Below are 13,776 nucleotides of genomic sequence, written 5' to 3'. Positions count from 1 at the left end.
TCAATATTATATCTCAAAGTCTTGATTAATTATCAACAATCAACATACTTTAACATAAATATCAATCCACAATAACAACTTTTAAAAACATTTTAATGTTCTGGATTATTTATTTAAATTAACTTTCTTATAAAACTAATTTTCATTTTTACTGCACCAAACAAGAGCACTAGAAGCCTAAAAAATGGCGTAATTTTTTAAAGACATGGAAATTTCTTTAATTCAAAACTTACCTATGAAGCAATTTCTCACAGGTAAATGAAGACTGGGGTTTGAATCAGGATCTGAAGTATCGCAAGAAAAATTAATAATTTATATTAAATGCAGTAGTCCCATAAAAATATGTCTAAGTGATTTCAGTAGATTTATACCACTTTCAGTTCAATGTTAACAGTAAAGCATACATTATTAGGCCAGTAAAAAGCTGACTTTAAAATTAACTGAAATAATTTCAAAACTCTTGCCACATGTATGAAAAATTCAAATTAGGACTGCACAAAAAAGGGATTGACATTCTAATAGGTACAAAGAATTTGAAAGAATTTCAGATGAGATGATTTCTTCCTTTTAACTATTCATGACACAATCTCTGATATTTTTCAGTGATAACAAGACTTTAAATTGGCTGATATTGTGGACACACTGAATATCAGATGGCATCATTTTCATTAAGGACCAAGTAGACATTGTGTGTCTTTTGGTAGAAACTACATGTCAATATGACCATCCATTCTGTCATGGCAGCCTTACTGGATGTACTGCTGGCACCATTTTCATTTAGGACCAAGTAGACATTGCATGTCTTTTGGTAGAAACTACATGTCAATATGACCATCCATTCTGTGATGGCAGCCCTACTGGATGTACTGCTGGCTCCATTTTCATTTAGGGCCAAGCAGGCATCAACAAAAGTCTACTACGAGGGTGTAACTTCAAGGTCTCTAACCAGCCATATATGCTGGGATGGGGCCATGGAGGTGTCAACAAAACAAAAGTCTACTGGTGAAAACCTCATGTTGAGGTAGCCATCCATTTGAGAGGAGAAGAGAAGACACTATTTTGAGATAGCCACCATGGTCAGCAAAAATTGTGGGTTATTTATTTTCATTTTGGACCAATCAAACACAACAAGAACTCTTCTGATGAAAACCCCATAATGAAATGACTCTATTTAAAGAAGTAGTATGACAACAGTAGTAATTTTCAACAGACTGGATATCAGATAAGTGCTATTTTAATTTAGATCCACAAAACAAGCAAGAAATCTTGTTTTATCAAAAAACCCATGTTGGTATGACCATTTAATCAAAAGAAGTGGTTATAATTAGATTTTCAAGCTGGCAACTTTGGAAGCTATATTAAACATCAGATCAGCACCATTTTCATTCAGAGTTAACTAGACATCTTGAAAAGTCTTTTGGTGAAAACCCAAGTCAATATGACTTTCTATTCAGAGGAGTAGAAATAAGATTTTCAAGTCATCTGAGCTGGTGACCATATTGGGCATCCATTCTTATTGAGGACACACTAAACATCAGAATAAGTCTTTTAGTGAAAGCTCCATGTTGATAAGATTTTAGTGAAAATTCCCATATTGATATGAACACTTAATCAGAAATAGTGCTAACAAGATTTTCAAGATGGAATCTGTGGTAGCCATACTGAACATCAGATTGGCACTATTTACACTGAGTACTGACTAGTCATCATAATATGTCTTTCAGTGAAAAGACCTTCTTTATATGACCACCCACCCATTTAGAAGCAGTAGTGATGTTAATTGTTTCCACATGGCCACTGTGGCAGATGTATCAGATGTTTGATCAATACCACTTTCATTTAGAACCAACTAAACCATGGAATAAATGTGTGTGTAAAGTTTAATGGCAATCCTCCTAGTAGTATGTTAGGATTAATGATAATAAGCTTGTGCTAACAGATGGATGAACTTCGCCGCTGCTGGTCCCAAGCCCAGATGTAAAAGGAGGAGGGTTGGGCATGGGGTTAGCAACCCAACCCTGTAAAACCCAACTTGCTACAAAAACTGCCAACAGAAGAAAAACCACAAACTGAAAGTCTGAGGGAGGAAGGGTCTTCTTCTGGAAGACTTATGACACTATGGTGGCGCTCACCAGATAATATGTACTTTTGAGAGAGTGACGTATGTAAGGTGAAGTAGTTTGCATTTAAAACATGCACAGTGGAGAGAATGTTTGCATACCTCTAGGCTACATTAATGTAATGTGGATGATATTTCTTTTGGATATTGTACTTTGGGAAATTTTACATGATTTAAGCACACTGCTAACTAAAATGACGGCTCCCTTGTGTTAAAAAATCAGTCTGAATTAATCTAAAGTACACTATACATAGCAGCTATTAAAATAGGGAAAATGAATTTTGCCAGACTAGACAATACCAGCTTCTGAAAGTGCAATGAATGAATGACCAAATATATTAAATGTAAAAAAAGTTATTGGCTCTTTTTTTATACAATTTACCTCTGAAGTTCAGGAAGTGAAAATGACCAAGTAGAGCTAGCACTTTTTTGAAAGGTGCACATTTGAAGTAAGGCCAAGCTGTATACTCTATAACCCATAGTACACCCATCAATCATACACCAAACTAAAGGGAATTAAAGGTTCTTTGCATTATACCTAAGATATACAAGGTCTTTTTTAAACAGCCAGTATAACCAGTGAGGAAAGCCGGGGACATTCTTTTTCTTTAAAATCCTAACCCTATGCAAAATGCGAAACTGTATAGCGCCACCTTAAAGAAAATATAAAAATATTTGCAATTATTTTTTTTATTTTCATATAATTATGTATGATATTATGAATAAAATGGTACATTCATATTGATGTTAAGCATGAAAATAAGCTAATTATGATCATTTTTCTCTTGCTTACATAATTTGCCATGAGGTATGTTTGTGTTAATTATGGGAAAATTAGAAGTCTTAGAATATAGGAATAGAGTCAACTTAAATTTAAAACTGTTGCAATAAGTGACAGAAATATATGGTGAAAATGTTTCTTTTCATTTATTTGCAATGAAATAAAAAAAATAAATGAAGAGAAAGTGATTCGCTTCTTCCACAAACAATAGGCAAATATTTTACACTTTGACCTTTGACCTTTATGAACCTGATGAGTTACCTCCCTTTTCTAATTGTAAACTTCATTGATGATATCTCAGAAATAATTCTGGCTAGTTTCATGTTCCTGTCATTCAGCATAACATTGGTTGCTATGTTTACAAAATGTAATGTGCATTCTTAAAATAGCTCACTTTTATCATGGGGGGGGGGGAGGCTGGACTTGTTAGAGACTCTGACACTCATAAATACTGTTCTGTGGGGGAAAAGGCAGGAGAATTATTCAAAAGGATTGTTTTGATGCTTGCGACTTAAATGTTTCAGCCATATAAACATAATTAAATCATACAAAAATAATACCTATATCTTCTTTATGGTGGCTGTATACTCTATTAATTAAAGGTTCTTTGCATTATACCTAAGATATACAAGGACTTTTTTAAACAGCCAGTATAACCAGTGAGGAAAGCCGGGGACATTCTTTTTCTTTAAAATCCTAACCCTATGCAAAATGCGAAACTGTATAGCGCCACCTATGTGGTGAAAGCCACGAGCTCGCAGAAGCCATAAAGCAGACCCCTTCTATCAATGAGCCAGTTACACAAGTATACAAGTCTGTGATGGGGCTGGAATGGGCAAAACCAAATGTTGACCACTATCTATGTCTTAAGGCAGGAATGGGACATGGCAGAAAAATAGATCACCATACTCAGCCTTGCAGATAGAAGGTGCAATTCAAATTGTTGTCAGAACTGGTGTGGTTTGTAGTTGACTGACATCTTGTGCCAAAATACCGAATGAACCATCTCAGGAAATATCACTGCAGTCAGTACTGGAGTGTGCATGTGTAACTGGTACATCCACTCCTGTCCAGATAGGGCACCATACCATACCATGTCAGTACTGACAGTAAAGGTAAATCATGAAGGCCAGCTATTTGTTGTGATGAGGGCAGCAGAATGGTTGTCGCTTTTTATGAACCCTGCGATGGCTTGGATTGCAGAATTTTCTGAACAAGTGAGCCTTCCACCTTCAGTGATTAAGCCAAGAGAAAGTTGTTTAATGAGACAGTATATGTAGTCAAATTTACAGCACTCACATCCATATGTATGTCCTAAATTGCTACCCAAACAATTATACAGGTAGAATGAGGGAGCAAAATAATAGCAAACAGAAGTGAAATCTGACAAGTATTGCAATGGATTTGCTGTGAAGAGGATGACAATAATAATTTAAAAATGCACATTTAAATGATATACATGACATTACATGTAATAGCAGACAAATGCTCAGAAGAATTCATTGGCAAGGTCAAGTTCTGAGTTGAACCGAAGTACCATAAACCCTGTGGCAGACAATTAAAATGGCACTAAGACACTATTTTTGGATGATAAAATTTGACAAAATTAAGTCTGAAATATTCATTTATGATGAAGAAATATCAAGAAATAAACTGCTGCTGGTGTATAATTCCTTGGAATGAGAAAAAGACTGAAATATTGCTGAAGTGTGCTTCGTGGAGTGAGAAACAGAAATGTTGGTCAAGTTATCTTCTCTGGAGTGAGAAAATAGAAATACATCCAAGTATACTTTCCTGGGGTAAAAAATAGAAATACAGCTGAGATCCTTCCTAGAAGTGAGAAATGGGTAAATACTGCTGGAGTATACTTCCCTGTTGTAAGAAATGCATAGAAATACTGCTGAATATACTTCAGTGGAGTCAGAAATAGAAATAAAGTTGATTATGTTTCACAAGAGGGAAAAATAGACTACAATATAGCTGAGTATACTTTCCCTGGTGCGAGAAGATAAAAGCATTGTTCACTTAATGCAAAGGCAGAAACGAATTCAGGATTTGTGAGGCCTACAGAAGGAGCATGCTTCCTAGTACAACCAAACGACGTGACAATTTTATAGCATTTTATGCAAATCCCTCTATCCATGGACAGACCAATCTCGTTAGATTTTTGCTTTTAGAAGTAGATGACATTTTTTGCTACTAATTACAGTACTATATTAAGCTAAAAAGAGGTGAAAAACAAATTTTGGATTTGTAAGGTAGTGATGCAATCCTAATGTATTATGATTGGCATGCTTATCAGAAAAAGATGCATTTTCCATTTCCAAAACTCTTGTGAGATTTACAATAATAATTTTGCTACCTAACATGCAAACAATAACATAATGGAAGACAAAAGATCTCCTAATAATCTCCCTTTTCTGTTTATCAATTCAGTGTTGGGGATGGTTACTTTTCCATTTATTCAGCAGATGTTGGGGAATCTCAGACACACTGTATTTCGTCCCAAACCACTTTTCCTTTTGGTCACATGTTTCTGTCTGCTTAAATGTTGTGGACAGCACTATGATGTTGCAGTTGTCGGGCTGCAGATGGCTAATGCATCTTTGAATGAGCTACAAAAAAAGACTCACTTAAAAATCATTTGACAGGAAAAGCTATCAGACAAACTAAGGGCTGTTCCAGTAAAACATACATGGGACCCAGAGAAGGCACTTTTAATGTGGGATACTCACCCATAGATGCAATTTAGAATTTTCTTAGGATTTTAATATGAACTCTGAAATCAAAGTGCCTGGCATATATTTTTAAACAACTGTCTTCCCTGGGTACCATGTATATTTAAATGGGACAGATCAAAGAACATTATATATAATTACTTTTATTATAATTCCCTCATAATAAGACCAGCTCCTGGTTTTGCAAAAACACAAAAACTGTATGGAAGAGTGTCTAAAGGTAGATAACACAGTGCTTTCCTAATGTATATATTATGTTGGATATTTTCATATACCAATAATGTCTAGCATTATTAAATGATATTTGCTCATAAAAATGGCACAAACTGTATGTTAACATTTAATTTTCTTGTGAATGAATGTCAACACATTTCTCAGAAGTTTTCAAACTGAACTGGATTGATTAAAGATCCAGTTAAGATTCAAGTTTTTATACTTATGATATTGCAACAATACTTATATCAACACATTATTCAGTACTTATATGTACCAAATTCTACTGTCACATAAGTGACTACAGTTTATTTCATCCATCGTATGTCATTTCCATCCAATATTTAACATCAGGGTCTTGCATTTTCTCATGCAGACATAATAAGGTGACTATTTACTATTTCAGCAAGGCAAGTTCTGACAAATAAGGAATAAGTATTGACATCTGAACTAATCAGTTACATTTTAATCATAATATTTGTACATATCTGGGATTTGCTGCCTTCAAGTTCCAACCTAGCTGGGGCAGTTTGTAAGCATGCAGACACTAATCAACTGGCTTGTCAAAGATTGTTTTTGAACATGTTGCTGACTACAAGGTGAGTAGGTGTTAATTCTTAAAAATATAACTCGTAAGATTTGTTGACAGTTGTGTTTGGAAATAAAAGGCACTTATTTATATTAACCACAAAGTGGATTTCATTCAAAGCATGACTTATATAAGGAAAATGTAGCACCCACAAGTGCTTTATACTTTATGATCTGTTGTTTGCATGTGTTAACAAATCCTTCAGTTGTGAGTGTAAAGAAATCATTACTGTCTACCTGTTATTATTGTTGATGTAGTCAATGTGATGAGTCTGCTATCTTATCTATGCAAAAAATGAATTTCTTTAAAACATCCCACATATTCTGTTTTGCTCACGCTGGGACATTGTATGTGGGCAAGCTGACTTTTACAAAATGGGTAAATCCCTGTAAATCGATATTATGTATCTCTCTATACACCCTATTTAATATTTTTGTCCATGACCGTAGATTGTAATGAACATGTGTAAACAATATATTACGTAGCTAATTTTTGTCCATGACTGTAGATTATATTTTAAGGTAATGATACTATATACAGGTTGTTTACTTGTGTTTGGGTTCTAGACCCCAGCCTTGATAATGAACCAGTTAATACTTTGAGCTAATTTTCCACTGTATGATTGAGTTTTGAAACATGTCACATGGTGATGAATTGTGACAGAGTTGTGGAGATGTATAAAATAATGATTCCTTTTCCTGTTATTGTTCTTATTTTATTTCACTCTGCAGAATTATTTAATGTTATGTTTTGATTTAATTTCAGAGGAATCATTTCTAAAATTTTATATTGGAATTACAAAGTCCCCATATGACACTTTGGACAAAACAATATTTTGGGATTATTGTGAATTCATTTAAAACATTTTGGATAATGCCATTGTAATACATCAAGACTGTTGGCACATCAGCACATCCAAGGCTACTGGTAAACCAGCATATTCAAGACCTGAAATTATTTAGGAACATTATCCTTTTGCCTTGTGATAGAATGTTTAGGATTATTTTGGAATAAGCTGAAAATACTCTAAAGTTCCTGTTAAATTTTCATTTTTTATCTATGAGAATTATAATATTTGTTAAATTATACAAAACATGTTAGTTTTGCTTCTTTCTGCTATTTTGTTTAAGACCTTAATGAGCCATAACAATATAACATGCATTGGAAACCAAATGACACAAGCCATAATTCTGAACCTATTACTGTAGCATGAGACTGTCAATATAACTTCATGAAATTTTGTGTCTAAATTAAATTGCAATCAATCATCACCATTCCTATTTTTCACAAATTTGTCATGATATGCTTTATACATCACTACAAATATTGCTTGTACTAAAACAAACGAGTAAAAAATGTATGTCTTACCAGCACATACAGCTTACGTGAGGTGGGAGGATTAGTCTGCTGTGACTTTAAATTGTGGTCAAGCTTACAAACAAAACCCCACAAAAAATTCAAAATACTGAAATAATAATAATTATTCACAGCATTTGGAGATTGCTTTGTTTTGTTTCTATGGCAAGTTCTCACAAAATCGACTAAAACATGGTGCCAGACAGAGTCATACCTCTGCCCTTGTTTTCAGTTCTGTAAATAAGGAATCTCACATGCAGTATACTTCAAGAGGTTTGGATGTGCAGAACTATTTTTAGCCATTTTCTTAGCAAAGCAATAAATATTTTAAATCCTGCTTTTTGTAACATTTAACAATCTCTTTCAAATTAACAATGTCTTTAAAATCAACAATATCTTTCAAAACAACAATCAGTTTTCAATTAACAATGGCTTTCAATTTAACAATCTGTTTTAAACAAAACTCAAAAATGTAGTAAAATTGTTTCCAGATATCTGAGGAAAATCAATACCCATCTTTGTGAATAATATACCTTGCCAGACTTATCTGAACCCTGCAAAGTGATTGTACTTTTATCTGAACTAGTGGATTACATGACTATGCACAATAAGTCTTGTTGTTTTTAGGTCTAGTTAATTTTTTTGCATTTCTTTCCCCTACTCTCACATCAAGGAAAAATTACTGAAGTTGTAACTCCAAATACTGGAAGAAGACAAATTTGGTCCACTATGGAGTATAAACCTAGTATATCTGGATCAAATTCAAGTGAACAAAAACCAATAAGCTTAAAAGCTGTTAAAGCTAAATGGTAGGTAAGTGACATAAAACACCCCTGACTGCTTTAATTTTTTCTTCCTCACCTTGAAAATAACTCATAAATCATTTACTCAAGTTCAACCCCATGAAGTAGTAAAAACACTCTCTCACTTCCAAATGCCACTGCCACTGACAGATGAGGGTTATCTGCAAATCCCAAAATAGTGAGAAAGGAGACAAAGCATAGAAACCTTCAAACATCAAAACCAAAACCTCCACAGCACAGTCAAACATACACATCACATGACTAAAAGGTCTGAAATAGCTAACCTGGCAAATGAGTGAAATCATTTATCTGTAACCACTACGTATGTATGATTTGTTTTTTATAATTAATTCCAACTATCAATGCCATTAAAGATATGCAGAATATTTTTAACTCTTCCTCACAGAGTCAACAGCATAAATGGTAAAAAAATTCCTGACATTGTAAAAAATAACTAAATGTTTATTGGGATCTGCAAACCCCTCCATGTGCCAGCTGTGTCGATGATACCTAGGACTGCAGAGATGCCCCCCTCCTCCAAGATACCACCCTACCACTCTCCTGGCTCATTTAACATTACAGCAATATAATGAAACTTCTCATATAATGTGGATATGGGGGCATGAATTCCATTAGACTGTGTTTGATTTCACACAGTTCTTGACTAATAAAAGCCAATTAAAATGTGGTTTCACATCATTAAATCCTCTATTCTTTGTGATTTTGTGTACAATATACACAATATATATTCTTTACAAAAGTTTAAAACAAACTTTTCATTGTATAGTACCAAAATTATGATATTTTAACCACTGATTAATCAACAAGTTAAAACACAGCTTTTTGTACCATAAGATAAAATAATTCCGGTACATCTGCAGGAAAAGAACATTTTCTTTTTGCTATATACCAAATCGGCTTCTGAACTGAAGTTTACAAAACTAAACTCACTCTTCAGCACACCACCTCCACCACACCATTCATAGTCTACATCAGTTTCAATCATAGTCATTGCCTAATAATAAAAATATATGATTTATGATAATTTTAGGTTTTGTGTGATCTAATCTGATGCAATAAATTACAATTCTGACATTGGTCACCCATTTTACCCAGTCTGACCACAAGATAAAGTCTGACATTGGTCAACTATTTTACTATATCTGACCACAAGATAAAGTCTGACACTGGTAAAGTATTTTACCCTATCTGACCACAAGATAAAGTCTGACATTGGTCAACTATTTTACTATATCTGACCACAAGATAAAGTCTGACATTGGTAAACTATTTTACCCAATCTGACCACAAGATAAAGTCTGACATTGGTAAACTATTTCACCCTATCTGACCACAAGATAAAGTCTGAATGAGTGATGCAGCACAATGGATTTATAACATTGTTGTCAAGGCAGTACATGGGATATAACTTCATAGAGAAACAATGGTGGTGAAACAAATATCCATGGCAAAAACTAATTCTGATGCCTGAAAGGTAATGCAGTTTCCACTGACAGCTCAAAATTACTTGTTTCAGTGTTTGTATCTTTGTATCATACCATATTGTGAGGTGAACTCACTCATAAGACAGTACATCTGTACAGCACCCATAGACAGCATTATAATTAGATAGAAATGTAATTACCTACCTGCTCATCGTAGTCAAAAAAGAGATAGTTTCCTGTCAAGAAGTCTTCAGGTGGATACAGTTGCATATATTCACAAACCTTTTCAACATACTCCACTGGCTCATCCTGTAATTGATAACATGATAGATCAGGTACGCAAAACCTCTCACCTCCAAAACAAGGAATATTATGCTAGATATCAAAACCAAATACACCAACATAAAAGTTTGTGAATTTATTGAGACAAAATTAATATTCACATTTTTTATTTACCTAAATATTAAAATATTTACATTATATGAATATTTTACATGCTGTAATCTGGTAAACTAAATGCAGTCTATATTATGTAATACTAAAATTGTGACTATTAAATAAAAATTGATTTATTATGATTTAAAGTGATTGGAAACACAAGTAATGTATATGTAAACATAGGAACTATATGTAGCCAATACCATATGTAACTGAAGTTTACATCTAGTGTGGGCAATTATATGCAACTAGTATCATGTAATACTAAACTTTATATATAATTTGGTAAAATACATGCACCAATACCATATAATAGTGAAATGTATATGTAATTTAGGCCACTATATGTAGCCAGTATCATAAAGTAGTGAAATTTATATGTAATTTGGGGCACTATGTAGCCAATCTCATATAATAAGTGAAATCTGCATGCAATTTAGGCCACTATATGTAGCCAATATCATAAAGTAGCGAAATGTATATATGTAATTTGGGGCACTATGTAGCCAATCTCATATAATAAGTGAAATTGCAATTTAGGCCACTATATGTAGCCAATATCATATAATAGTGAAATTTACATGTAATATGGGGCACTGTATGTAGCTAATATCATATAATAGTGAAATTTACATGTAATTTAGGTCAATATATGTAGCCAATATCATATAATAGTGAAATTTACATGGAATATGGGGCACTGTATGTAGCCAATATCATATAATAGTTGTTGTTGTTGTTGTTGTAGGGTTTAACGCCATTTTTCAGCACACAGCTATACATGGCGGCCAGTATTAATGGTGGAGGAAGAACCTGGGAAAACCCTGGAAAGAACCACCAACCTGAGAGAAGCTACTGGCAAGCTTTCTCACATACCCACATTGGCCGAATCTGAGACTCAAACCCACGCAGACAGAGGTGAGATGTCAGTGATCCATAACAAAGAGCGCTTTAGACCACTTTACCACTCGGGGCCCCTCGTATAATAGTGAAGTTTACATGTAATTTAGGTCACTACGTGTAGCCAATATCATATAATAGTGAAATTTACATGTAATGTGGGGCACTGAATGTAGCCAATATCATATAATAGTGAAATTTACATGGAATATGGGGCACTGTATGTAGCCAATATCATATAATAGTGAAATTTACATGTAATTTAGGTCACTATATGTAGTCAATATCATATAATAGTGAAATCATGCATATTTAATGAAACTAAAATAATATCATTTAAAGTGATTGGAAAATAAAATATCCAACATAACCAAGGGCTTCTCAAGAAAATGTCAAATGCCAATGTTATCCTCGTGACCTTGGGTCCTAACAATGTTACCTAGCAACACCAAGAATGTTACACTAGAGCCACACAGCTAGGTCAAGAGGGCATTCCTCATTTTTCTAGAAAATAGCCAACTTATGACTAAAGCACGATGCATGGACATGACGAAAATAGAAATTTTTTCATATCACATGGATGCCCCTTTCAATGTGTTTAAAATTAGGAAAGCTTATTTAATATGCAAGTACAAAGATCAGTTAAACAAGAGACATATCTCTGTCACATTTTGTCAGAAAATGTTGAAAATCATAGTTGACCAACTGTATATACTCATGTATAAGTTGAGTTGCAAACTATACAAACCCAGATCTGCTATCACATAATATGCCAGCAGATCTGGGTCTGTTGCTAGGCATAATCAGTAGAAGAAACAAGAGACCCTGATCTGCCTGCACATTATGCAATGGCAGATCATGGTCTATGTTGCTTGCAGTTGGACTTAACTTGTGAGCAAGTACAGTAAAAACTGTTATAAGCGACCTCCGCTATGAGTGAGTGACCACCTGTCATTTCTCACCACAATTGTAATGCACAGATCGATTTTATTAGCGAGAGCGACCACCTTCTGAACATGACCAGCAACCATGATGTCTTGGCAATATATGCATTTTGACACTGTTATGAATGACTGCAATTGCAAAAATGGTAATAAACTCCACCAACATTTATTTAATCCAATGACCACTAGTAGGTTCTAAACAAATAAAACAAAAAAAGAGGCTGCCTAATGGTATCTGAAATTTGGTAGGGATGCTTCTAGTGTTTCACATTTTCTATTGTAAACCAGAGCAAAAGTACTTGTAGAGTATTCCAGCACTTAGCCTGGTTACCAGCCATATCAAACTCTATAAACAACTGTCTGTATCGCGAGAACATAGATACCACTGACCTTTACGTAATCATTTGTAACAACAATCACTTGAATAGTAAAGATTGTTCTGGTCAAAAAGACGATTTAAAAGAGAAAAAAAAGAATTCTGGCTACCCGGTTTGTATATAGTGACAGATGGTACAGTCCGTAAACCAGTCCAATATAAGTATCGCAAACTCGCCATTGTAGTGCCCAAATTGACACAGTGGTCACAAACACTGTTTGTTTTTAGAGTTAATCCGTATTGCCTGGGGGTGAATAAGGTCTTTGTCTATTAAGCCAGTAAGTGAAAATTGTTTGAGGGATTTGACTGAGAGTGTTTAAGGCTTGTGATGTTTTTTTCTTCTTCTTCTGCCTCCAGATGCTATTGATTACATCCAGCCACCAAGCTGTCATCTATTCAAGATGGTGTGCCTGTGTTGCACACTTTGTTTATAGAGTTAATCCCTGTGTGTCTTCTCTGAATTAAGCCACTGACTTTTGTCTCTGAGTAAATGATTCTGTTTCTGGATGAGATAACTGTTTCTTTTTATTTCATTAATTGTTAGATATGCAATGCACATGTGTAGATTTATCATATATTCCCAAAGCCTAGTAAAAACTGCATTTACAGTCAATATTGCAACTGAGCACTAATGATATTGACACCTAGTACCTTAATAACAATGGAAGAACTACCAATTAAAACGAGACAAATTTTAAAGCTGGAGAAAATAATTACTGTAACTGAAAGAAGTGAAAAAGAGAAGACAAAATAGCAGTTTAAATGTTGGTAAAACAAATTTGGGGTGTTTTAAAGAAAAAGAAGTAAATCAGAAATGATTTCTTATGCTAATACATGTACATATGATCTTCAAATGTACATGTTATTTCATGTTTAATGACAGAAGTATATCTTTATTGCTATATGATTTTGTTTTACATAAATGCATACAATATTTTAGCAAGAACTATTAATCAAAAATAGAGTATATGTACAGTGTGGTTATGTTTCTTGAAATCTGTTCTTAAACTGGATCTTGGAAACTGGTCTATTTGTATAAACCTGTTATGAAAGACCACCTGTCTTGAGAGACTG

The 13,776-nt window shown here is 34.0% G+C and overlaps 1 protein-coding gene across 3 annotated transcripts in view; it reads right to left on the bottom strand.

Moving 5' to 3' along the window:
- The window catches only part of LOC149806959 (nardilysin-like), a 133,871-nt gene that overhangs the window by 48,080 nt on the left and 72,015 nt on the right, over positions 1-13,776 (bottom strand). For all 3 annotated transcript variants that reach the window (XM_089960151.1, XM_089960152.1, XM_089960153.1), the window contains 3 exons: positions 10,249-10,353; positions 5,353-5,515; positions 234-284 (listed from right to left, as the gene is read on the bottom strand). In XM_089960151.1, the coding sequence (XP_089816277.1) occupies positions 234-284; positions 5,353-5,515; positions 10,249-10,353 (319 nt within the window). The remainder of the gene's footprint in view (positions 1-233; positions 285-5,352; positions 5,516-10,248; positions 10,354-13,776) is intronic.

This window comes from Sinohyriopsis cumingii, chromosome 1 (assembly GCF_028554795.1).
Source record: "Sinohyriopsis cumingii isolate HCF-2022 chromosome 1, ASM2855479v2, whole genome shotgun sequence".
In the NCBI taxonomy this organism is placed as follows: Eukaryota; Metazoa; Mollusca; class Bivalvia; order Unionida; family Unionidae; genus Sinohyriopsis; species Sinohyriopsis cumingii.
This window is presented reverse-complemented; position numbering and strand designations above follow the sequence as displayed.